The sequence below is a fragment of the Haemaphysalis longicornis genome, unplaced genomic scaffold, assembly GCF_048455015.1.
Source record: "Haemaphysalis longicornis isolate Haplotype H1 unplaced genomic scaffold, Haemaphysalis longicornis Haplotype H1 scaffold_3, whole genome shotgun sequence".
NCBI classification, from domain to species: Eukaryota; Metazoa; Arthropoda; class Arachnida; order Ixodida; family Ixodidae; genus Haemaphysalis; species Haemaphysalis longicornis.
The window spans coordinates 9719029-9743888 of NW_027526335.1; the positions used below are offsets into that span (position 1 = coordinate 9719029).

The following is a 24860-nucleotide window of genomic DNA, read 5'->3' on the forward strand; positions in this document are numbered from 1 at the left end:
GGACGTGCTTTGGTGCTTCATCCATTTGTCCATAGCGCGCACAGCCATGACTGCCTGCACGTTGAAGCGCTTGAGGCCAGTAAAAGCTGCCCTACCTGAGCCTGGCTAGGTAATAACTGGTCCCTTTTTTTTTTGTCTGCTCAGAGCAGTTCTGAGCAGCTCCAAGCAGCTCCGTATTTTACTTGCCCATGGAACGTCTATGGCGGGAGCAGTCTTGGGCTGCTTGGAGCTGGTCAGAGAGCTGCACTGAGCAGGCGGCCACAGGGGCCCAGCCGCAACGTGGAAGCAGCGCCGGGCACCTGAATGTTGTCGTGATGGGACTCGGAGCGCAAGCGGCGGCCGTTGACGGTGAAGTTGCACAGGTTGCCCAGGCCATAGCAGACCACCACCAGGCCTTCGCGGGACAGGGAGCACAGCTCGGGCGTGCCGAAGCGGTCGGGGGCCTCCAGGGAGCGCAGCAGGTCGCCACTGGTCGTGTGCACCAGCACGGGGCCGGCTGCGGAACACATGGGGGAGAGCAAGTCAGCAACACAGCGCCCCCACAAGGCAACCCCGCAGAAAACCTAGCTTATCTGCTGCCAATCCCAGGGTGCAGGGAACGAGGGCAGCTGTTCAAAGAAGGCTGACCTGTGGCTGAGGCAGTGTTACCACAGGACAGGCACCATCATTCTAGTGTAGCTGGGTGCTTAGCCATTCAACACCCCGCTGCAACTCTGACATGTACACAAGGTAACGACATCCAAAAAGACAGAGGGGGAGGGGAGTTGTTTGGTTTGAGGGGAGACCCTAATCTTGTATTTTATGCTGACAGTAGGACCGAGTGCTCCAGAATACCACGAAATAAAAACTTGCGATCTGAGGGAGCATTGCCCAAACTTGTAGAACTGTACTGCAGTGGGATCGAGCTTTTATCACAAAACATTCAGGGAAACACAATAATGAGTATTGTCAGGATTTTACTGTAATTGCATTGTGTGAGGATCACAAAGTGAAACTGCACCATATCTGTAATTTCTGTGGGTCTGCGAATATTGGAATAAGTAATACAATGTGTATTCGATCTGCCTTCAAATTAAATAGCACTATTACAAAAATTTTAAGAAGTTTTCAGGGGATTTCGAAGTTCAAAAACATGCACCAGATAACATGGTCACCCTCAAGCTGTATTAGTCGACACTTCCCAGATGAGAACACCCAGCTGCATCCTGACATCATCTCGCAGTGTCTGCTTTTCAGAAAATGATCTTGTTTTTACCCTTGATATTTTTAAATATGTTTGAACCCACAACCTTGTGACTCTGCGAGCTCGTTTATCATGTTCAACCTTTTTACAACGAGAAAAAACCTACCTTAAAGGGGCACTGACACAAAAATTTTGCACCTTGTTTTTTTTGTTGCGATAAGTAGCTAGTGACCTACTTATAACCTGTAAAAACCTCATTTGCTTCAGCGTGCGACGGTTGTTTAATTAGAGGCATTTTCAATGCGGCCAGTCGCAGTTTTGGTTTCAGCGAGTGCCGTGAAACGATGGATTTTGTGGATTTTGTGTGAACAAAGCCGACCACGTGACCGTCGGAGGGATATCACAGAGCAAAGCCGCCGTAGCACTGTCGAATCCGCATCGACGGCAGTTTCTGCGAATGCCCCCACGTACTGATCTCGTGAGGCACTTAATTAAAAACGCGACCGTGGATGTGACGCAGGCGCTGCGAGTGCAAGTGCTACCGCGGCTAAAGAACGACGCGCGACACTTGAGACGGTGTGTGGCAAGACGCGCGCTGGAAGCAGCCAGCCGGTCTGCCTACAGGTCCGCCTACAGATGTGTTCGGCTTAGCACTGCGGCGGATATTCGAGTGCCGCTTTCGTAAGTGGTGCAGATGACAATTTTTAATGCAACCCGCTATCGCATCATTAACTCCTTTCTCATGTAAGCCACCGTGGTCGGGACTTGGGAACAATTTCGTGCAGCGGTAATAAGCTATCACTCGAGCTACCTGCGCTGGCCTGGGCCACTTCGCGGCCGTGGCCGCCGCCCGCACAGCGACCGTGCGGCTAGCTCAGTGGGCTTTTCGTGCCTCCGGCGCGTTTTCGCATCCAATGGTAATAAACAGTAATAGAAACAGAGTGCCTGGAATCGCTGTAGAACTTTGGTCGCGGCCAGCTGCCCGATGAGCTGACGAAATCACGGCGCCTCCGCCGCCAACGATCGGGTCATTCGTTCTCGAGAGCAGAAGTTCCGCCCTCCGGCCCTCCGATTGGAGCGGCGAGCCGGGCGAGACGGCGAAAAACGCCGGCAGTGCGGAAGCGGCAAACACAAACTCGTGATGTGTTGGATGTTGTTTATTTACACAATATCCTCGGGATGTCGATTGCGCCTGCTCGGTTGCGTTTCGCACACTTTAAAATTGATTTTAAATATGTTCTAGGCTGTATTCGCCGCTGATATTTTGCAGATGATGTATATGTGTTCCCACCAATCTATCTCCGAAGTTATCTCGCCTTCAAAATTTTGTGTCAGTGCCCCTTTGAAGTTCCAAGAGAACCCCCCCCCCAAAAAAAAAACCCACATCGCCCACCCCTTTAACATTGCACTAGCTTTGACACCTTCGAGAGGTCAGAGAGCTCCCTCCATGGAAACGTCCCTCAGCCGCAAACAGTGCCAATATCTCGATATCGAACAGAAGAGGCACAATGTGTCTAGTTTGACTGGAAACAAAAGGAGGAAGATGTACTAGATGGGAAGAGAAAAAAGTGCGGGGAGATACCGTCTTGGCATCGTTTAAGTGGTGTGGCATCTAGACAAGCCGTGACCATTCTGAAGACGACGAGTTCAACCAATGCCTGGCCTAGAACGGAACCGCATGGGGTCTCAAAGCTCGGGACTGCATGGTGGGCGAAGCGATGCAGCTTGTGTTCAACTCTGACAGCGAGGCATTGTTCGATGCCTTTAGCGATGATGAGTGAACAAAATAAAGGTGAATCGTCTATTCATGTGTCAATGCAATCCCTTATCTGTTCTTTAAGCACTTCACCTGAAAGTTCACCCATCTCGTATTTTTTACTTGACATCTCTGCAGTTTTGGTTGGCGGTGTGGCCACATTTTTTAAAGTTTTTTGTACCTGACCCGAAAGTTCGCCCACCCCGTATTTTTCACTTGATATCCCCGAAATTCGGGTGGGCGTTCTTTCGGAACTTTGTGGTAGTCAGAATGCATTGAGAAGTTGCGCACCTTTCGATCCGCTGACAACGAGTCCAAGTTCAGCCGAGACCACAATGCAGGTAACTTCATTCTCGTGGCCGGTTAATGTGGCTCGTGGGGTTGGAATGTCTGCAACAGGCAACACCAGTCAGTGGCACAGGTGTACACGTGGCTATTCAAAATTCTGCATTATGTTCTCATAATTAATACAGTGATTCAAAGACAACACTCATTTAGACCTGTTGGGAGTGGGAGTTTGCAAGAAAATGTTTAGCTTAGACAGCAGTAATATTAACTGAATCTTCCGCCGCACTAAAAGCTAAAGGCAAAAGCAGAAATCACAAATTAGCGACATTACATTATGAAATACCTCTCAGGTTTCGAATAAATGCACTAGTACTGCTTTTCTTTTTCTGCTATTTGTTATTTGCATTACAAACAGGGTTCGTACAGGCTTCAAAAGCAAAAATTCAAGGATTTTCAAGGACTTTCAAGGACCAGAAAACACATTTTCAAGGTCCCCATCTAATGTTTTATCTGGGATTATTTATAACTTTTCGAACACAATGCAAAAGTTTTTTATTGCACAATACCTAAGCACATTAGTGCACATCTAGATAGGCGCTAACGGGTTCGTAAATGCTCCCCCAGCTTTATTTTTCTTATTTCATGGTTGGTATTTACAGGTTTTTCTTTTTTCTTTGTGTTTCTCTGAGGCTGTTTGATTTCAAAACTTGGTTAATGTTGCCTGCATCTCCTGCTTTGTCAGCAAGAGTATCACCTGAAATTAAATCGAGCAAGTGTTGCTTCAAGGCAGGATGAACTATGTACACGTCCACCATTTGCACGTAAAAGCAAACGTAGATGGAGCATATGAGGCACAGTAAACATGCAATGAGCAAGTGTCCACAGACTTGATGCAAGATAGAGAACAGAAGCTGGCTTTTACTAGATTGTATCGTGATATGGATTGGATTGACAAGTGCCTGCTCCCAATCCACAAAACTTGTAATTTCACGCAATACACTGAAACGCGATTGTTACAATGTTTCTTTACATTTGTTAACACCTAAAATCCATGACAAACACTTTATAAATTCTTGCGCAAAGACAGGGCCATTGATTCTCTCCGGAAAAATCAAGGGTTTTCAAGGATCATGTAAAAATTCCAGGACTTTCCAGGCCTTGAAATTTCTAAATTCAAGGGTTTTCAAGGTTTTCAAGGACCTGTGCGAACCCTGTACAAAGTATTTGATTTTTGGCCTTCGTCTGAGTAATATTTTTGGATTTTTATCCATTGTGGCTAATTAGCAGTGCAAGTGCATCAGACTATTTAGCCAGTGCTAGTGCACTGCAAAAGAAAACCCCTGGTGAAACACAAAATGTGAGAGAAAACTTGGTTGGCCAGAATTCCTAGGAGCTACAGTGTAGACTACTTATAACGCAACTGCTTATAGTGGTTTGCCGCCCACAGAATTCAATGCATAGGCATACCGCTTAAAATGTGGTGGGCCGAAGCACAATACCGTTTATAGTGCGGTTTTTCGGCAGGTCTGCTGATCAACAAGCGCAGCTGGGGCATCATTTTAGGGTAGCAAAAGAAAAAGAAAGGATGAAATCGGCTATCTGACGCAGCGCGCACCCCTTGCTCTCCTCTAACTTCGACACGGAAGAACAAAATAGGCACTCTTTAGTTCGCGCGTACGTGATAACTGTCCTTGCTTGACGCACCTCGGAACATAGCGACCCCCCTCCCCATCCGCGTGCAGCAAGTTGTTTTTAAAAGAGCCATGAAGAGAAAACACAAGTTTGGTTCTTTCAAAAGATTGCCTCGTTAGAATCATACTGACACCACTTTTAACGTAAACTTCGCTCAAATAAGCTACATAATTAGGAAAAAAGAGAATGGCCATGCGACCCACTAGCTCATTTCCCGCAACAGAACCTATGATGTCACGACAGCTCTGGGATTGTCGGGGGGCAGCAAAAGGAAACGCAAATTAAGCAGAGCTTATAAGCTTGCCGAACGAGCCATTTGCGCTTAAATTTAGGGCAGATTCTTTTCAAAGCCGTAAGAATGGTGGTACAAACAGTGGAAGTTACGAAAGCACACGTAAACAGAAGTGCCGATGCGTACTGCTGTTGGTACTGCGCGCACTATGCTTGGTTTAGCTGCACAGGACTGTGGGGCTTTGGGGTTGTCTCAGACTACACTTGCCGATTGACGCAAGGAACGGTGTCTTACGTGACCATATTTGTCAAGCGAGCACTATGTTTTACGAAACATTATTTTCTCCGTGAACAAAAACAAGCCAGGTTTAAATATGGTCAAAAACAAACCAAAGGCCACGGAGAAAGAAATTCTTGCTTCGTGCCAAAGGCAGAAAACGGCTTGCTACAGTATGGTGGGGCCATCTAGGTTCACTAATGGCAAACAAGGCCTCCCAATTGGCTGCAGAGCTATGGACCATAGAAGAGCAGTCGGTTCCTGTGATGTCATTGCAGACCACGAAAACGCACGATTTAGTGGGAAAATCAAAATTTTAACTTTCATTAATTAATTTCTTTGTGAATAAAGCATCGTTTGCATTCGGACAAGCGCTGGGGGAACTATAAAACAAGAAATCTTTTGAATAACACAAACTTGTATTTTGTCTTTAAGCATGAACCGCATGGCCCGTTTTCGTGCACGATTCGTGCACGTCGGTGTTGCGCGTGCATTTTTACCACGCTTGTGTCGACGATTCCGTGCTTGTGGCGGCTTCTTCGCGTAACAGTGGGAGGAGCCTGACGACTTGCACCAATGGGGAGAAGCACACATAATGGTGGGAGATTCGAAGCGCTCCGAGCAGCCGGCTGGCCGCACCAGAGATGTTTAGGCCTACCACCGCGGTATTTTTTTGACTGGCGCTTTCACAAGTAACGTGGATGGCATTTTATATTCCACTTTTCGGCCAGATTATCAGGTCTTTTCTTGCATGAGCATCTTCGCTTGCGCCTCGTGCAGCACTTCAACGAGCGGTTATAAGCAGTCGCTGAAGCTGCCTGCTCCACTTCGCGGCCAGTGCCGACGCCGTGTTGCTGCTTCTTACTGCGCTGTGCACACCACGCCAGTTGTATCCGTGCCGGCGTTGCCACGCCTGCAGCGTGCATAGCACGTTTTCGCGAGAAGAAATCGCTCCACGCGGTTCACGCTTTAGAACGCTGTGCAAATAAGCCACTGCCCGTTCCCTTTTCGAACATCTGCAGGTAGCGAGCCATGTGAAGCCGAACATTTCCACCACCAGTACATTGCGCTGATAGCAGCCGCCTTCAGCATCGTGAACACAAAGTGGGGTAAAAAAGAAAAAAAAAAAATCCCGCTGGCGTTTTTATTACATTGTCCCGCGATATCTGTTCATAGACGTTAAAAACGCAGCCATGGTCCTTCAAAACACAAACACAACGGAAGTTAAAGCCGTGCTCGCTGTTTGTAAGACCGCGCTTGCAATGTGTAAGACCCTGCTGCAGCGACTGATGGGAAAAAAAAAAAAAAAAAAAAAAAAAAAAAAAAAAAAAAGATTGTGCCTTTATTTCCAAGTGCTGTGCGTTTGAGTGATGATAAATATAGATTGGCTTGACAAGCAGGATGCGATGTGGTTGGATTCGCGCATGTTTCGGTTATAGTGTGGTACCGCTTATAGTGCGGATTTTTGCGGCTCCCGCAACATACGTTATAAGCCGTCTACACTGTATATTGGTTGAACTGAGCAGAGAAGTGGTTGCTTGCTGCTGTATGTGAGATCACACAAAGCAGTTGTGTGTGCGCTTTTCTAATTAGGTTTTCCCGTGTTAGGTGCAATGAAGGCTTCACCATGTGCAAGAACATGTGAAGCCCCTATAGTTGCCCTGCAAAAGTGAAAAGTGATGGTGATCATCAGGCTCGAATTTGTAAAACAAGACATGTTAAAAGATAATGTCGCTAGCAAATCAAAATCAGAACAGACGAATGACCGTTTGGTAGCGGTATTGGGAACTGTTGCTGAATCCATCATCACACTACGTATTTGCAAGTGAAAACAGTTTAATCAATTTTGCATGCTCGAAAGCAGAACAACTTAGTCACAAGTAGTTTGGTGATAAATCTAGAAACTTCAATATAGTACCAAGAACATTTATATAACGAAGCAGTAACATTTCGATAACTTTGTGCACATTGAATCCCATGTATATTTAGCCACACTAGTAAAACAAAACTTCTTTGTAATATCAGCAGTAGAAGTAAAACAAAATTTTGTGGATGGACAATTTCCCCTTTAAAATACAATGCATGAGGCAAATATTTTGCGGGTGTAAGCGATTTACCGTATTTTCCGGTGTATAAGTCGTGTTTTTTTTTCTGAAATTTTCGTTGGTGCGTCTTATCCACCAGTGCGACTTATGTATGGAATACATCCGGTTTGTGGCGGTTGCACGTGGCCAGCGCACGTTGAGACACAGCTCTATGGTCTAAATGAATCCGAAGCCCACCGCTACAGCGTTTCTCATAGCCCATATGTCACTTCGAGACGTTAAACCAAAGAATTTGCAGCTTTTTCTACTCAAAAACAATGATAATGGCCTGCGACAACTGCACGTCACTTGCTGCCATGGGCAGTAACTACAGTTCAGAATAAATTCAAAGTAACATCAAACTGGGTTGCAAAAACAAAATGCAGCTTATAAGTTATTACAGAGAGTTACTCTGAAGGAGGTAAACGTGCTGCTAATTTTTAAGATGACAGCTTGCTTGTAAGTTTAGATTTTCGGGCCGCTTCCGTTCGCGTCACTTCCGTCCGCCATGACACCTTTATTGCGCCGATTTACAACAGCACGCAAGAGACGCGCGACAATTGGAGAGGTGGCCGAACGGGTCTTCGACTCTTTGGACTCCAGTTCTACAAAAACAGTTGTAGCCGGGTTGATAAAGGCAGGAGTAATCCGGTCTGCGAGTGGTGACGATGTTGGCGAAGATGACATCAGTAAGTCGGAAGATGACAGCGATGCGCCGGCGGAACTCCCACTTGAAGTTGCTGAATTATTTGTTAGTGAGTCGGAGGAAGAAGACCGATAGTTTTCCCTAAACGCCATCTGTAAGTACATGCCATCTATGTGTATCAATAAACCATTTTTGAGAAGTTAGTTCTGTCTAGACTTTGGACGGTATATGCACGTGTCTAGATGCATTCATGAGCGGCGGCCGCCGCAACCATGTACTTTTGCCGCACTTTGCAACGATCTGATTCGCTATGAGTTTACCTAATTAACAAGTGCATCTTACATAACGGTGCGTCTTATACACCGGTGCGACTTATATATGTTTTTTCGGAAAAACTCTTTTTGAGGGGGGTGCGATTTATACAAAGGTGCGACTTATAGACCGGAAAATACGGTAGGCCACAGCTCTGCTGGACTTGCCACAAAGGATGTGGGCATCGGAAGCCACCGACAACGCAGGCAGTTGCCCTCCACCTTTCACCTGCTGCGTGCACCCGCACTGGGGCAGGGCCTGATCCCCCAAACGGTGACGAGGACTGTGGCGATGGGATGGGGCTCACCAGGGTTGGCGTTGTCCCCCGCGATGGTCTGCGTCCGGGCATTCCAGTGCCACAGCAGCACTGTGCAGTCCTCAGAGCCGGACGCAATGTAGCAGTCGGAGGTGATGTTGCACTCGGACCGGGCCAGGCAGGTCACCACCCCAAAGTGCCCGTACACAATCTGGATGATCTTGGCTGCAGCGCAAAAGGCCCCGCCCGGTTGGTCTCAAGGCCCGCAATCCCTTCATCGCGACATGCACGGCTTCCACGTCATGAACAAGGCACAGGCTGTCCAAGTGCGCTGTGCACAGCGCAATGTTCTTTTCAAAACATGGTTCTTGGCTACGACATGATTCAGCCTCGCTTCCCGACAGTCTGTTTGCAAGTCATTATACAAGGAGCATTTATACAGCTTGTGTAACTGGTACCATAAATTTGGAGCAGTTGAACACAACAGGTGTCCAAATGAGTGTGTACTACTGCAGTTCTAGTATGTGAGAGTTGCTTAGCGCACGACATTGCTAGGGCACCAGAAGAAAAACAGCAGCGTTCCTTGGGAAATTTTAAGTACAGGCAGTGAAATAGTGCGTACTTTCTGTTACGCTGAAAGGGACACAATGCGAAGGAAATTCGTGCCAAGCTAGAAAAGGTGCGCAGTTGCAATGCCATAGCTTATGACACTGTTTTGAATTGCCCAAACGATTTCACGATGGTCAAAGGAGCCTGCAACATTGTGCAGCTAGGCCTCCCAACCTCTCAAAATGAGTAGCTCTACAGTGATGGTGTGCAGAGAGCTAATCAGTTTCTCTGTTTCCAACATGCTGCCTTCATCACGTTCAAGCAAGACTACGTGAACTTTGCTGAGGCATTGCCCTCTTCTTCTTCTATTTTTTTCAGCAACAGTGTGTACTACACTTTCAACCTTGTGCAAGGAGCTCACTCCCTTTCTATTCGAGTGCTACTGGCTCGCTTGCTGCAGCCTAAAGTCTTAAGGGCCTCCTTTTTTTTTTTTTTTTTTTTTTGTGGCACCATTGGGGCACAACTGCCCTGCTCCTTGTACAGCCCCTCTTGCGGCTGACCTCGGGCCAGCCAATTGCACTGCTGACTACAAGCTTTCATCTGAGGTTCATTCACTAAATTTTCAGCAAAAATATCTGCAAAAGATCAATGGTATAATATAATAGTTGTACAGTAACACAACTGCCACATTACCTGTAATATGTGCCTTTGGTTTAAAAAAAAAAACTCATCTGTTGCATATGTTTGCATGACTGCAAAAGGTGATGAGCTCAGCTGCGAAGCGAACTGATCATTTGGGAAGATACGCACAGAAGGTCATGAAAACTGTGGGTCAAGGAGAAATTTGTGCTCGGTACGACACTGGTGATTAAAAGTTAAACAGAGGGCTGCCCGGCTGCTGCCAAAGTCTTTGTGGGAACTGCGGTCTGCCCCTGCGGCCTATGGAAGAGTTGCAGCGCCAGCTCTGAACCGGGCACGTGGACGCAGAGTAGTTAATGCCCTGCAGCCAGATGCTCACCAGACTCCGTGGAGAAGACGCGGAAGCTCTTGTCCCAGAAGCCACAGGCCACCAGGAAGCGGCTGTCCACCGTGGTGACGAAGCAGCCGCTGCGCATGCGCACGTGCTGGCTGAACGTGTCACCCAGGTGCCGCTTGTGCGGTGCCACGTTCATCACTAGAACACACATCACAGCGAGCATGAAAATACACCGTCTCTGGCAAAAGAAACGTGGCTAGTTTCAGCAAAGACCTCACTCATGCCACAGCTGCAAGGCACCCTAAAGGCTCCTCTACAACTGCCATGAGAAAGCTGCGGTCCTTAGTGTGGTGCTTACTGAGCAGCGGGTCCATGGCGAGAGGCAGCTGACTGGCCTGGGGCTGGTTTGAATCGGAGTACGTTGGTGAGTGCATCGGGGCTGCAATAGACAAACGACAGGCAGGTTCACGAGGCTCAGCAGTAACAGGTAGTAGCAGCAGTAACTGCAGTAATATTAGTGGGTGGCATCTGAGTAACAAGCAGTGGAGGCGCATGCCATCATTGCCCCTTTTTTTTGCGCAGGTCGGCATGAAATAGGGAAACCCGATAGCATGTAGTGGAAAAAATAAAAATAAAAAAGGCGGCTTACTTGGTGCCATGCACGTAATGACATAATGCAGAAATGAAACTTCATTTGCAGCATTTGAGTTTTAACTGAGGGGGAAATGCAGTGGCTCATGTTTGAAAACAAGGTGCATTGTGACTTAGTTAATGGCTTGTCTCCAATTGCCCAGTTATTCAGGGTTAGCCCCTGAAGTGCCGCTTGCATGCCCCTCATCGCTCCTGTGACACTGGCAGGCAGGAGAAGGAAGGGGGGCATACCGGAGTAGTTGCAGTTCCACCTGTTGACGGCAAAGTTCTGGTTGCAGGTGACGGTGACGACGGAGGGCAGGGGCAACTGCGGGTACGTGTTGGCCGAGATGTGGCAGATGGGCGAGTTGGACAGGAACTTCATGATCATGCACAGCTCCTCCGTCACGGGCGAGAACATCATGGGGCTCTGCACACGGGGGAGGGGAGGGGGGAAGCTCGGTTGGCAAAGCGCACGGGAACACGCCTCATGCGGCACTCACAATGTGCATCGCCGAGCTGCGGGGCGGGTGGGGCTCCATGAGCAGCTGCGACGGGGTCTGGCCAAAGTTCTTGATCTGGTTCTCAATCGCCTGCCGGAAGAGAGCGGGGGGGCTCAGTCAGCGCACGACCCACTGCCAGGAGGTGCGCGCACGCACTGACCTCTTTCATGACGGTGTCCTTCATGTTCTCAAGATCAACGCTGCCCTCGTAGGTCAGGTAGTAGAACACGTTCGTGCTCCTCACAGCCTCTGGGCCTGCGTGGCGGGGGAGGAACATGCAAGCATTACACACGGCACACATCAGATACGCCAAACCAAAACACCCCTCTTTCTTGGGGCATAACATTTCTTGCCCGTGCTTAATGCCCAATAGATGGTATTCACATAAAAGTAGGCGGCCGATTTCTTCTCTTGGCAACACTGAAAGCCACCATGACTGTGTCCACTGTGTCTGCGCATGCATCCGCATCTTGCAGGGAAAAAAATAAAAAAATAAAAGCAGGCCCCCGGTGTCTGTCATCTGTGCCGTTACCACGCGATTCTCAGCCGTGGCGTCAGTTAACAGATATGAATAATCGCAGTGACATTGTGTGGTGATGCTCTACTCGCCCTAGAGAACTCCGCATCACAAGTGGAAAATATAATCGCGGCTGTGAAAAGTGGCATGACACACAAAATGCTTTAGCCCACGGTACCTTGCCCACGACAGTCGTTCGGTACAAAAGCCAAATAATGCTTCCGAAGAAATTGCGGGGTTCATGTGAATGCCGATGCGCTATTGCGGTAGCGTAGCGTAGTGAGTGCATTTTCAGCTGGGACACTAGCATTATCTATCGGCGAGTGGCCGAACGGCCGAAGTGGAAGCGTTTGTAGAGAGCTGAGCAACCTGCAGCCAATACCAAAACACGGCAGCTGGTAATCACTTCCTTTATGTCTTGCAACAGGTAGGCATTAGGGCACTGCGTGAAACAGAAGTTAACGTCACGGTAATGCTTTTGAGCTCGTTGGGACGGCCTCATGCGTGCGCCGACATGCCTGTGTCTGCACTTCCCTGTTGCTAAGGCGACACACACGGTTGCTGGCATGTGTGCCATACGCCAGTGAATACAACCTATACAGGTGGACATACAGTGAGTTTGTGAACATGGGAGGGTAAAGATGTACAGGCCGAGGTGTGCTGGCAATGAAAAACACTTTTGCACCCACTTGCTTGTAAAGCATCACACTGCATACTCATGAACATAAATGAAAACCACTCAGAAGGCAGACATTTCAGGTTCAGATGGGTGCCACCAAGTGCCCACCGTGGTGAGACAGATGGAGTATTTTATGCTGATAAAAGAGACTTCAAATAGTCTTTATGAACAATGAATATTGTTTTTGCAGACATGGCCAACTTTTGAGCCTATCGGCAAGCCATACTAAGTAGAAGTAAAGCGCTTTTTTGCGATACATGAAGGCATGCTTGCTGAAACTGGTTTGCCTAGACAATAGAGCCCGATTTCTCTCTAGTACATGTTATAGCATAAAACTAGACATCGCCAGCATTCCTTCCCACTCGCACGGTGAGGTGTCATGCTTGCTTTTGCGTGCCTCTGGCAGGTTCTCTGCCAGTTGCTGATGCCTGTGACTTCATGACGGAGTGACTTATTCGCGGTGGTAGCCAACGCTGCCAGCAAGTGATCAGACGTTTTTTGGCTGGTCTCCCACTGCTTCCCTTCAGTGACTTTTCTTGCATGGAGGGAACGACCAAGCATATTTTAGTGATGAGTCAGTGCGACTGTTTCGAATTCAAGCGAGTGTATCATAAATGAAAAAAAATATGCTAGTGACTGAGTTGGAGTTATTTTTTCTGTTGCGCCGACCTATGGTATGATTAAAGCAGAAAGTTGGGCATTCTGGTTACTAAATAATGAGCTCGTACTACTAGTGAACGTGACACTGGACGAAAAAAAGGAAGGACGAACACATGCTAGCGTGTGTTCCGTCCTTTCTGTTCCTCGTCCAGTGTCACCTTCCCTGGTAGTACGAGATCATTGTCTACGGATGACCCTTGGTGAATGTGCAAACCTGGCAGTGTGTGCAACACACACGCTGCCAGGTTCCCGCCAGCTGCAGGTGTAGACACGACCGGCCACCAATCCACAAATGGCTGTGTGCTGCTACCGCCTTCAGAAGCCAACGAAAAGGGCAGCGATTCGTGTGCAGGGATCTCAGGCACAACGCTGCGACTATTTTCTTCCCCTAGCCCAAAACAAGGGGACAAAAGAGCGGGTAGGCAGGCATTTTTCCGCGTGAGCTCTTATCACAGCAGCACATCACATTTGGTTAAGGCAGAAAATGTGGAGCGCTGAAGGAATGCCCACGGAGAGCCAGCTGCTGAGCCTCAGAAAAGCTTGCCTACCAGCTAGGTGTGCTAATATATGGACACGCAAGCTATGCTGATGAGGACAAGAGACAGGCTCCACCACCACCACACTCCTTAGGTACAAAAGCATGCAAACCAAAACTTACTCGCTCTTCGACCGCCACCTAAAGACATTACAAGGGGAAAAAAAAAGAAAAGAAACAAGCACACACAGTGCACAAAGCATTAAGCAAAGCAAATGGCTCATATCAAATGCACACAGAGGCACACTCAAAGCACAGCATGCCAAGCAAACAGAAATAAGCAAACTTTGTTTTTGTTTGTAGTTAAAATAAAGGCAAAGCACATTCAGAAAGTCTGCTAATAAACAAGCACAATATGTTCCAAGAATGAAGCACACGCAGCATATGTTACTAAATGGTGTCTGGTAGTGAGCATAAACAATGGTGGTCCAACGAAATAGTTCAAAAAATATGCGGTGAACTCGTTTCTTTAAGAAATTGGTGACAGGAAATACGAAAGCCGCATCAGGTGCCCATGCATAAATAACATCAGGAGATCAGACTGGTGTAAATAGCTACCAGGGCACCTGATCTTCCTACACTATTAGTATGCCTTACTTAGTGCCAGCTTCTCAACTGCTGGCTCTCTTTTTCCTATCAACACACACGTAGTTTGTGTGGGTGTATGTTTGTGGCTGTATGAACGGCTGATACTGAGCGAAGACAAGGACATTCTGCTCGACTGCCTGCTCACTCAGCCACAGTGTACTCCATAAGGAGTGAGCAACTGCTTGACCACTGTATATGCAGTGAAAACCCATTAATTTGAACTTTAATTATTTGAAACTACGCATAATTTGAACCCTGCATGCCGTTGCCCCAGCAACTTGGCACCTGGTGCGCAGTCAGAGATATGCAACCGCTAAGTGCAACTGCTTGTTTGGGAGCGAGTGACAGCGGTTACAATTGCAAATTGCTGTTGCCGCTGTGGCGTGGGCACACAGGCTGCGCAAGGAAGCCAGCCACCTGCGCTTGACGATGGTTTCACTGCCTCTTTTGCGGACTACATTGAGGTGGTCACAAGAGCAGTGTGTGTGTGGTGCGCTGACAGGTGGGGACATCATCTTCAACGGCACAAGCGCAAACTAGCTGTCTCTGCCAGGGGCGATGACGAGAACGCGCCTCATAATAGGCTCATGCTCACTGAAGACTGCTGGCTGTCGCCTTCAGGGACAGACTGCAACCATGGATTTTTTTCAAGCAATGATTTGGTGACATGCCTAGTACTGCTTCCAAATCGCTTCCCTTCTAGTACTTCAAACTTTAATTTGAACTGAGACGGCTTTACTTTGCAGTTCAAATTGACATGCTCTTACTGTATATTGGTTTGAGGCCTGCCTAGTTTTTGAACAGTAAGCCCGGTTTTGCGCATAAGCTGGCAGGTATTTGCCCATTTTATGTCAGCGCCTGACTAAAGTCCTTAAACAACTGTGCATGCAAGCTGTTGCAATCCATAATTATGTTTAATACGTACTCCCCCATGCCAGTATTTGAAGTTAACCTGTGTTCCATGGCCACTACTTTCTTTGCTGGCTTTTGGCAGTCATCCTTTACTGCATACTCACAGTGGGCGCTTGATTGGGCATGTTTACGTTGCGCCGCATTGCACTCTCATTATGCATGAGCGCACCTTACCATCCCATCCCTGAAAAACCTCTTTGATCCTGCCAAGCTTCCATATTAAGCGCGGTAGCGGTTCCTTAATGAGCACCAGCTGGCCTACCCTGGGGGGTGGCGATTGCTCCTGGTTCGTCACGTAGGTGCATTGAAGTTCTCGCATGTACTCAGCTCCCCACGTTACCCAGAAGTGGTTCAACAGGTGCTTTCGGTGTTTCCAGAGAATGCGAAATGCCTCGGGCACCGAAGCGGGCTGCTGCCCACCTCCTACTGACAGCGTTGAGACGCCTCCCAGTGAGAAAGGCTGGCATATGGGGGGGTTCCCTCTCCTACGTCACTGTATAGATACATGAGGGGACTGGAATTCACTATTGCCTCCACTTTGGTCAGAATGGTGGCCACATTGTGCAAGTCTAAAACTCTCCTCCCGATCACTTTTTTTAAATGCCCCCTGCACTGAACGTAACAGCCTCTCGTAAGACCACCCGTAAGCGGCTGCGCACCTACGATGGCTTGTATGCGGAACACTTCGGAGCACTGCAATCACGATGAGCAAAACGGCATGTCACGTGGTATTTTTTTGTATTTCACAGGCACCTTAAGTAAGCTGAAAAACACTAATACTGAATACTAGATAGAAAGACAGAAACCGTTCATTTTGGACGCTTGCAAACCGCTTTGCAACTTTCTAATTTGGATACCTTGCCTAGCTTTGTTGGTTTGGAAGTTGGTTAATAAAAATTGACTAATTATCTAATTAAACAAAACACAAAAAATAGTGTGACGAACTAAACACAGAAGTGAGCAACATGCAGTTGGTAGCGTCGTCTTACAGTGCATCGACATATTTTTAAACTCTGGCTAAAGTTAGCTGAAACACTTTGTATACAAGCACGTACCCTGCAGTTCAAATCGTGCGGATAAAATGTTACACAAAAATTATTTAGTTTGCAAAAATATTAAACAAAATTTCCACTCGTTTTCAAGGCAGAGCCAGGCTAGCAGTGTCAGTTGAGTTGGCTGTGCTCCTAGCGTCCGCTGGCATGCTCCTACTGAAGCAACCTCTGGCAGTTACCTCAGGCTATAGGAAAGCAACATTCTGTGTTTATGCTACTTGTGAACTATCCTTTGTTGACCGCACACAAGAAGAAAGAATGATAATTATCATCAGGAAGTTAGACCCCCATCCTGGCGATACTGACCCACATCGTGACGATTGCGACAGCGCGCTCAAAATAAAGCTGATAAATTGGCTTGTTGTTGCGGATATTTTGTTTAGCCCCTGCCTCTACTTTAATTAAGGACTATTTTATTCAGTAAACGCACCACAGCACCTTTAAATTCAGTACAACCAACTTTCGCTCTGGCTTGTAATTAAAAACACACAGAGGGCGTCGACGGTCGTCTGCTTTTGTACTACCCAGACGCGTCGGACACGAGGGGGCACTGCATGTCACCAAAACTAGAGTTCCTCCCGCAGGGAGCTATATCGAGCTCCATACAGGAACTCTGGCCAAAACTACAGCTATGGTCCCTAGAAATCTACAGCGCAGGAACCCTATCGGGATTGAAAGTACCCGTGTGACTTGCAGCGCTTGCGTGGGCGGGTAGGCAGAAACGTGCCGCCGGGCGGGCGGAGTCGGCGCGCGCGCGCTCCGCGGAACGCGCGGCAGGGTGGCAAGAGGGGTTTAGCGCGCAGCAGTGAAAGCGGGCTTTCCTGCTAGCCATGGAGGTGCGGCTAGCAGACTCCCTCAAGGACTTCGCTGCTACGTAGACGAACCAAGGTAAGGTAACCAGAGAGCCTCCTGCCGCAGCCCACAGAGGGCGCCACACTGCCGGTGCCGCGGAGGCTCCTGAGGTGTATCTCACTGGAACTTTCCCATTCGAACGAGCAGGCCGGCAAGGGTGAAACTGTGGTGCTGTGGTGGCTACATGGAGCATAGGTGGACAGTTGCGTGAAGGCGTCAATCAAGCATTCAATGTCGCTACATCTGTTCCAGGCGCGCGAACATGACCCCTCTCGGTTCCGCGGGGTGACGCTCGGCGGGCGCTTATGTTATGGTGCATACTTATGTTTAGCTTCTAAGAGCATTGTTTCCTAGCCGGTTCCGCCAAAACTCCGCCAAAGCTGATGCAGCAGACTCGTAAAGGAGATATTTACGTGCCTGGGGGGTGGAAATTTCTGTACTGAAGCTGAAACTGTGGGATCAGTGGACTGTCGTTGACGTGTGGGTGCATGGCCTTCGAAGTCACCGCGGAGGTATGGTCGGTATGGTGCCGTGCATACGTACGTGCGTGTGTGCTGTATGTGAGCGCGCGCGTGCACTCACACGTGTCCTAACCCTTTTATTGTTTGTTTTCATATTTGGTTAGAGCACCCCTAGTGCCGTGCACAGGGCATGACCAAGCAGTCAGTACATTATAGCGCGAGACACATGGACGACGGGTGCATGTGTGAGCCAGCGCACCGGCTACTAGCGACACCTGCCCGACACATCAGAAGCCAGCGCCGCAAGCGCACAGACTACGGCGACACCTGCCCGCCACATCGAAAGCGAGCACGAAGCCGAGGAGAGCGAGTGTGCGGCGCGCGGCCGGCGGTAGTAGAGTAGCTTGAGAGGCTCGTCGAGGCGTCTTGCCTCGCTAATAAAGTTAGTTTTCTGCCTTCGAGTGCCTTGGTCGCGTCTCGGGCCCTCGCTGGCCCGCGTCGCCCCTCACAACTGGCGCAGTCGACCCCGAACCGTGCCTGGAGCATCGCCCCTTGAAGTTTCGTCGCCCAGCTTGATGCAGGTGCTACCGCCCACTTCGCCGGAGCCATTTCGCGCTTCGCCCTGTGTTTCGCCGACTGTCGTGTTGGCGCCTGCCCGCCCGATGAAGTAACCTGCCTTCAGTGCCCAAACCGTGCGCCCTACTCGCCCTCTCGTCTCGTAACCAGTTTGCTGCCTTGTACCGCCATGCCGCTCGTGAATTGGAACGAGGCTACGCCAGAGGACCTCGCAGGCTTTACAGCAGATTATCTCCGTGAAGAGTTGGCTCGCCGAAATCTGGACGCTACCGGGCCGAAGGAAGAAGTAATAAACCGCCTTATCGCCGACATCGCTCAAAACCGCTCAGCCACGCCCACTTCCCCAGACTCCGCGGCGTCCACCCAGCGCCCTGACACAGCACCGCCTCCGCCGAGCTCCGATGCAGCACAAACTACCGAGTTGCTGACAGGTTTACTTCAGCAGCTCCTTCATGTGTCGCAACGCGCTGCAGTCCCTGTTCAAGTCACAACTCTTCCAGACCTGTCCGCATCGCTTCCTACTTACAGTGGGGACGGCGGCATTTCAGCGTCCCACTGGATTGAAGAGTTGGAGCGAACTCAAAACCTTGCTTCATGGCAGCCTTCAACACTACTCGCCGTCGCCATGGGCAAACTTCGTGGAGCGGCCGCTGATTGGAAAGCCGTCATTGGCCGTCAATGCCCGACGTGGGAAACGTTCAGGCAAGCGTTCCTAGATCAATTCAGCGCCAAGCAGACCTTGCTGCAGTGGCAACAAGCAGTTACTTGTCGCGTGCAAGCACACGAAGAGAATCTTGTCAACTACTCTCTGGCAAAGCTGAAGCTCATCTCTGGATGCCCAGTCACTCTCTCGGACACTCAGCGCATAGAGTACGCCCTTCAAGGCATTGCCGACTCGAACCTGGCCACCACTATAGCAGCACAACGCCCAGCGACTGTCGCAGCATATATGGACATTGTCACTCAGCTTGATCAAACACTGAGCCATTCGGCCATTCCATTTTCACGCCCAGGGTATCTAAACGCCACACCACCCACTCCAAGCCTACAGTCGCCTTCCCGCAACTCAGCGTACATGAATCCTCAGGCTGTGTCAGACAGAACGAGCCGGCCACAGCGAATTTCAGCCCTGCCACCAAACCAACAAGAGTTCCGATACCACACCATCTCCGCTAAACATGGCGCTCCTGCCTACCGTCCTGGACAGAACTTGGCCGAAGCTGTGTGCTTCCAATGCCGCCAAAAAGGACATCTCGCATCCAAGTGTCCATCTAGAGCTACCGCTGCAACGTCTAGTACACATTCTTCCCCAGCTCTCCACAGTACCCCTTCGGAAACCCTCGATGGATCACTGGTCCAGTGTGCCCTTGTTACCACCACAATTGCTGGGATTGGTCAAGTGGATGCATTTCCCGACAGTGGATCGAAAGTGACGCTTGTTTCCCGCTGCCTGGTCAGCTCTTTGCCCCTCTTGCCCTGGACTAGACCCCCTCTAGTCGTCGTCGGTGGAGAAACAGTAGCTCCAGCTGGTGCCGTATGTTTGAAGGTTTCTGTCGGACCTATCACCGCCTTGGTTGAAGCAGCCGCCCTCCATAATAATGCTGTGCCACTTATATTAGGTGAAGACTGGTTTTCTGCAAGCCATGCACAATTGGTGTTTCAGCCACCCATGCCAACTGAAATTCGCCACGCACCCACAGGAACGATTGTTCGGTGCCATGAACGACTGTTGCCCAGGATGTCGAACGCTGTTATGATCCAGGGGTCCTTGTTCAATCACCATATGCCTGGACACCACAGCTCAGCAGGACTCCAGTGTTTGCCACTCCCAGGACCAGATGAGCCGCCATGGTTAGCACTATCTCGCCAAGAGGATGTTCCCAACAACTACAGCCCCTCTCCTGAATGCAAGCAAGCTGCTTCTCCAATAGTTGAGCAGAAACGCAGCCAATCCAAAAGCAAGTTGAGCAAAAGTCGCAGCAGCAACAGCACAAGTGGCAGTTCCCGCAAGCCCTCGTCCTCATCGAGCAGTAAAGCGCACAAGAGCAGTTCAAGAAACAAGGAGCGGCACAAAGATCCACCCCAGGAGAAAAACAAGTCATGTGACGCCAAACCTTCATCTGCAGGAGATGTTGAGCACAATGCAGAGCACAAGCCACCCGAACTAAAGCAGTTGGAAGCCAAAATTACAGAGCCAAAATTGTCTGAGGCCAAAAGTTCATCGTCAGAAACTGATTCAAGGCGAGCAGAGAAGTCAACGCAGAAGCACCGAGACAAGTCGAAGGACAAAAGCTCCAAGAAGCGTTCCTCCAAGGGGCACAGTTTTCAAAAGGTAGCAGCATTGAAAGTCTCTTCACTTCCACCGCCAGCGCACGCAGAACCCGCCTCCGCAAAGCCTTCAATGAGCAGCTCCGTGCTACGTCGTCCACCATCGCCGCCGCCTCCTCCTTCCAACAAACCACGAAAGCAGGAGTCGGAACGGAAGAAAAAGGAGTCTTCCAAATCGCATCAGCCCAAGAATTCGCTCAAGAATCCCCTGTGTCGGCAAAGCAGAAGCCACCACCAGAACCCTCGGAAGGGAAGTTACAGCCAGAGCCTCTGGAGTGGAAGCTGCCAGCGGGGCCCCTGGAGCAGAAGCCGCCCGAACCCCCAGCGCCAAAGGCGCCTACCCGAGCGCTTGAAGGACTATTCCCTTTCGCAATGAAGGCAGCAAGCAGTGCCACTTCCGTGACCAAAGGGACTTGGTCCAACAGAGAGGAGCCGGATGTGAGCCAGCGCACCGGCTACTAGCGACACCTGCCCGACACATCAGAAGCCAGCGCCGCAAGCGCACAGACTACGGCGACACCTGCCCGCCACATCGAAAGCGAGCACGAAGCCGAGGAGAGCGAGTGTGCGGCGCGCGGCCGGCGGTAGTAGCTTGAGAGGCTCGTCGAGGCGTCTTGCCTCGCTAATAAAGTTAGTTTTCTGCCTTCGAGTGCCTTGGTCGCGTCTCGGGCCCTCGCTGGCCCGCGTCGCCCCTCACACATGAGATTCGCATGCGACTGATCGTTACGACCGGTTTTGGCGGATCAGTCGTCCATGGGTCTCGCGCTTATCTCTGCTCGAGAGCCAACAATGCAGGAGGGTTTGCTGATGGGCCAGTTGGTAGGTGTTGCTTCGAAGGAATTTACACAACACCAGAGCCGCTGACGAAGAGCTGAGCGCGGTTCATGGCGGCAGAAAAGTGCACGTAGAAAATGCTAAATACAGGAACTGACATATGTTTTCCTGTTACAGCAATACACCGCGCCCAGTTCTTCGTCAGCGCTAGTGTATCGGGAATAGCCGGTTTTGTCCCCTCTTGGCGCCGTTTTCCTTCGCAGTGACACGTGCCAACCCTGGCGGCCTCGAGTGTTGCGGAGGCGCAGCTGAACTAGTAACTACGTGCAACATGTTTTTACAAAAAACGCTTAATAAAATTCCAAACAGAAATAAGCGTGCGACGTCAGTGTGGCTATAAGCGTGCACAGCGAAAGCATTGCCTACGATAGTGGCGGCGTCGCGGCGCCACTCTGACTCATTCAACTCCGTAGTTTAGCCACGCGAACACGCTTTACAGTCCCAAGGTCTGCTGCCCGTCGTAAGATCGTCGAGGGGATCATATAAACAAGAGCTGCACGTGAACATTCTATCAACGTATCAGCCACATACAAGCAATCATGCAGTTCAGCCCAACCACAACACGATTTCTGCGCTGCATTTTTTTTTACGCTGGCGCGTCCGCTAACTTAAAAAAAAAAAAAAAAAAAAAAAACGCACCGCAAATACAGCATTTTTTATGAGGACTGAGAGACTAAATTAGGCGGCCATATGCTGGGATGTTGTTTTTCTCAGTCGACGCAAAGAAAGTTTTTCTCAGTCGACGCATGCGCACAACGTCACCGCAACATGAAGTGCTCTACTGCATTATCCAAATGCGAACCGGTTCCTCCGTGGTTTAGCGCTTTTATTGTTCTAGGTGTGAGTAATGTAGGAACCCTGGAAAATGCGACATTTGAGAAAAATCTGCGCTACGAGGCTTTCTTCTTATCGCGAAGGTGTCAAGCGAAACAATAAGAACACAAGCCTCGTGTCGGCCCAAGGCTGATCAACGCCTTCCGAAAGGCGCCGTATATATAAGCAGTGTTACCAAAGGCGCGTAGCGGGAAAGCCTGCGCCGCACCCGACCGTCCCAGATTCTGCGCTCAGAGTTCAGCATATTCGACTCGCAATCGGTTGTCACGGCTGCGCCTTCCACGTCGAGGCGTCATTTTGTTGTTGATATGGGGAGCAATTTTCGTTACCGCTCCCAGTTAGCTCGGAACAGGTGTATCTGTTTAAATTTCCAGTTCCCAAGTGGTCCTTTCCCATCTCGAGTACGAATCGAATATCGCAGCTCTAATGTCCAGGCGAATTCTCTCGGAAAACTCGCTGTTTTCTCTGAGCGCAAACCCCTAGTTTGTCCACACGCTGTTAACGATGGCTTAAAACTGGTGCACAGCCCACACAGCGTGTTCGAGAGAAGGGCGGCAACGAAGTCACAAAAACGGTCGTTCTACGGGAATAATCTCGCAAAACAGACGAATTATTCATATACCCAGATGTGCGATTACAGCCCAGGCTACCGCGGTAGTTCTGAAACATATGCAGCTCGAGATGCCACCAGAAGCAACTGGCTATCAACGCCACCCGCCACGGTGGCTCATGGCTAAGGCGTTGCGCTGCTGAGCCGAAGTACGAGAGTTCGATTACCGGCCGCGGCGCCCGCTTTTCTGATGGAGGCGAAAAACAAAAACACCCGTGTGTTCGAGATTTCTGCGCACGTTAAAGATCCCCAGGTGGTCAAAATTAATCCGGAGCCCTCCACTGTATACGGCGTGTCTCATCGCCTGTGCAGCGTCGGCGCGTGAAACCCCGCAATAAATCAATCAAATATCTACGCCGACGCATCTGAAGGCCTCTAAAAAGCAGACTACTTGAAATTTGGATTGGTCGAGACACAAGGACTTTTTTTACTTGCAGTTTCGGGCAGTCCAACCCTGCTCTCGCAATAGAAATTCGATGGACGGAGCTACTTTGGAGTAGTTCTGGGCAGTCCGAAATAAAAGATCTAGTACAGGGTATCTATCGTACACCAACTTCCCTGATTTTTCCAAGTTTCCCCCGAGTGTTTTATTCCACATCCCCTGATTGTGCAACATATATCACAAGGCGCATTACGGTACCTCTCACACGCTGACATATCACGTTGCCAGTCGACTATTTCTCGTTTTTACGGAGTAAAAGTCAGCCTTACATTTCACCACGCTTGGGGGCCGTCAAATACGGAGTCTACCAAAATGTACCACAGCTCTTTAAAAGCGCTTTACTTAAGCCAAGAACCTTGGAATGCGTTGCAAGTTCGGGTCACGCAGGTGCAATATTAGCGGCCAACCATTTTTCGGGGAGTCGCGGTAGCAGCACACACACACGGCCGATAGGTGAACCTGGAATTGGCAAACCGCTGCGCAAGAGTGCCGTGTCTCCAGAACTCATAGCATGAAACGTGGGGGTGACCTGAATGCTTCGGTTAAGCATGTGCTTGAGAAGCGAGCCGCGTGTTAAAAATCCTCGGTGCACCCAAGTCCGCTGCTCACGCGCTTTGAATGCAAAGGCCTTCCACCCTGGAGAGTACACTTATCAGGCTTTTTAAAAGCCACACCGTGCTTGCGCCTCTTCTTGCTTCTTCGCAAATTACTTCGGCAGGCTGCGGGCCGGCGACACTTCCTTCGTGGCACAGCGAATCTTCGGTGGCTGCGATGCACCAGCCACACTCCCTTGCAGTCACGCTCACATGTCACGCGATATGACTTCAGCGCCGCGCGCACTGGGCCAACAGATATTGTTACAACGCCGTAAGCGTGCCGATGTAGCCCACTCTAGAGCACTGCACGGGCCCGGGCCGGCCCGAAAGCCCGGGCCCGACCCGGCCCGCGGGCCAGGCTGGGCCGCCCGAAGTCGATTATCGGCAGGCCCGGGCCGCGCCAGGGCTCAATGCCGCGGGCCCGGGCCGGGCTCGGGCTTGAATTCATAGGCACGGCCGTTAATAGGTCCGACGTGGAGTGTAGGAAAGAGCATCAAAATGAATATTCTGAGTTTATTGTTGCGCGCTTCTTGGTGTTATTTGTACGCATTGTTTTAAAAAAGTGTTTTGCTAGGTCTGATGGTCACTATACTGCAATTTTAATGACATTTCTTGTACTGCATCAAGATTTTATATTTTGGTGTATAACATACCAAAGATACGATTACAAGGAATGCCCAAAAGGGGAATGAATTAATTCAGATATCCTGGAGCTTTGCACCTATGTCTATGTATGTACATGTGTGTTTCAGATGTCGCACCAATCAAAATGCGGCTGCCGTGGCCGGGAATCAAACACGCGTGCCAGAGAAACACTACCGCTCAACAACCACTGCAGGTGAAGTATTTCAACGCGCGTACATACTCATTGATTCAAATGCGGATCAAAAAATTTCAGCAATACCAACTCGTGGCCTAGACAACCCCGTGAAGTTGCCAAGAGTCTGGTAATCAAATGTGATGTCTCTCGTGCAAGAATACGAGCTATTATTACGCCGATG

At 49.7% G+C, this 24860-nt stretch overlaps 1 protein-coding gene across 2 annotated transcripts in view; it reads right to left on the bottom strand.

Annotated features, from left to right (window-relative positions):
* Positions 1–24860, bottom strand: part of Rg (A kinase anchor protein rugose) — a 337821-nt gene that overhangs the window by 13961 nt on the left and 299000 nt on the right. The window contains exons 45-53 of one of the 2 annotated variants that reach the window (XM_077702285.1): positions 13898–13915; positions 11544–11638; positions 11384–11473; positions 11133–11310; positions 10609–10689; positions 10293–10448; positions 8777–8950; positions 3231–3329; positions 300–496 (exon numbers count right to left, since the gene is read on the bottom strand). In XM_077702285.1, coding sequence (XP_077558411.1) covers positions 300–496; positions 3231–3329; positions 8777–8950; positions 10293–10448; positions 10609–10689; positions 11133–11310; positions 11384–11473; positions 11544–11638; positions 13898–13915 — 1088 coding nt within the window. The remainder of the gene's footprint in view (positions 1–299; positions 497–3230; positions 3330–8776; positions 8951–10292; positions 10449–10608; positions 10690–11132; positions 11311–11383; positions 11474–11543; positions 11639–13897; positions 13916–24860) is intronic. The other variant, XM_077702286.1, reaches the window with a different exon arrangement.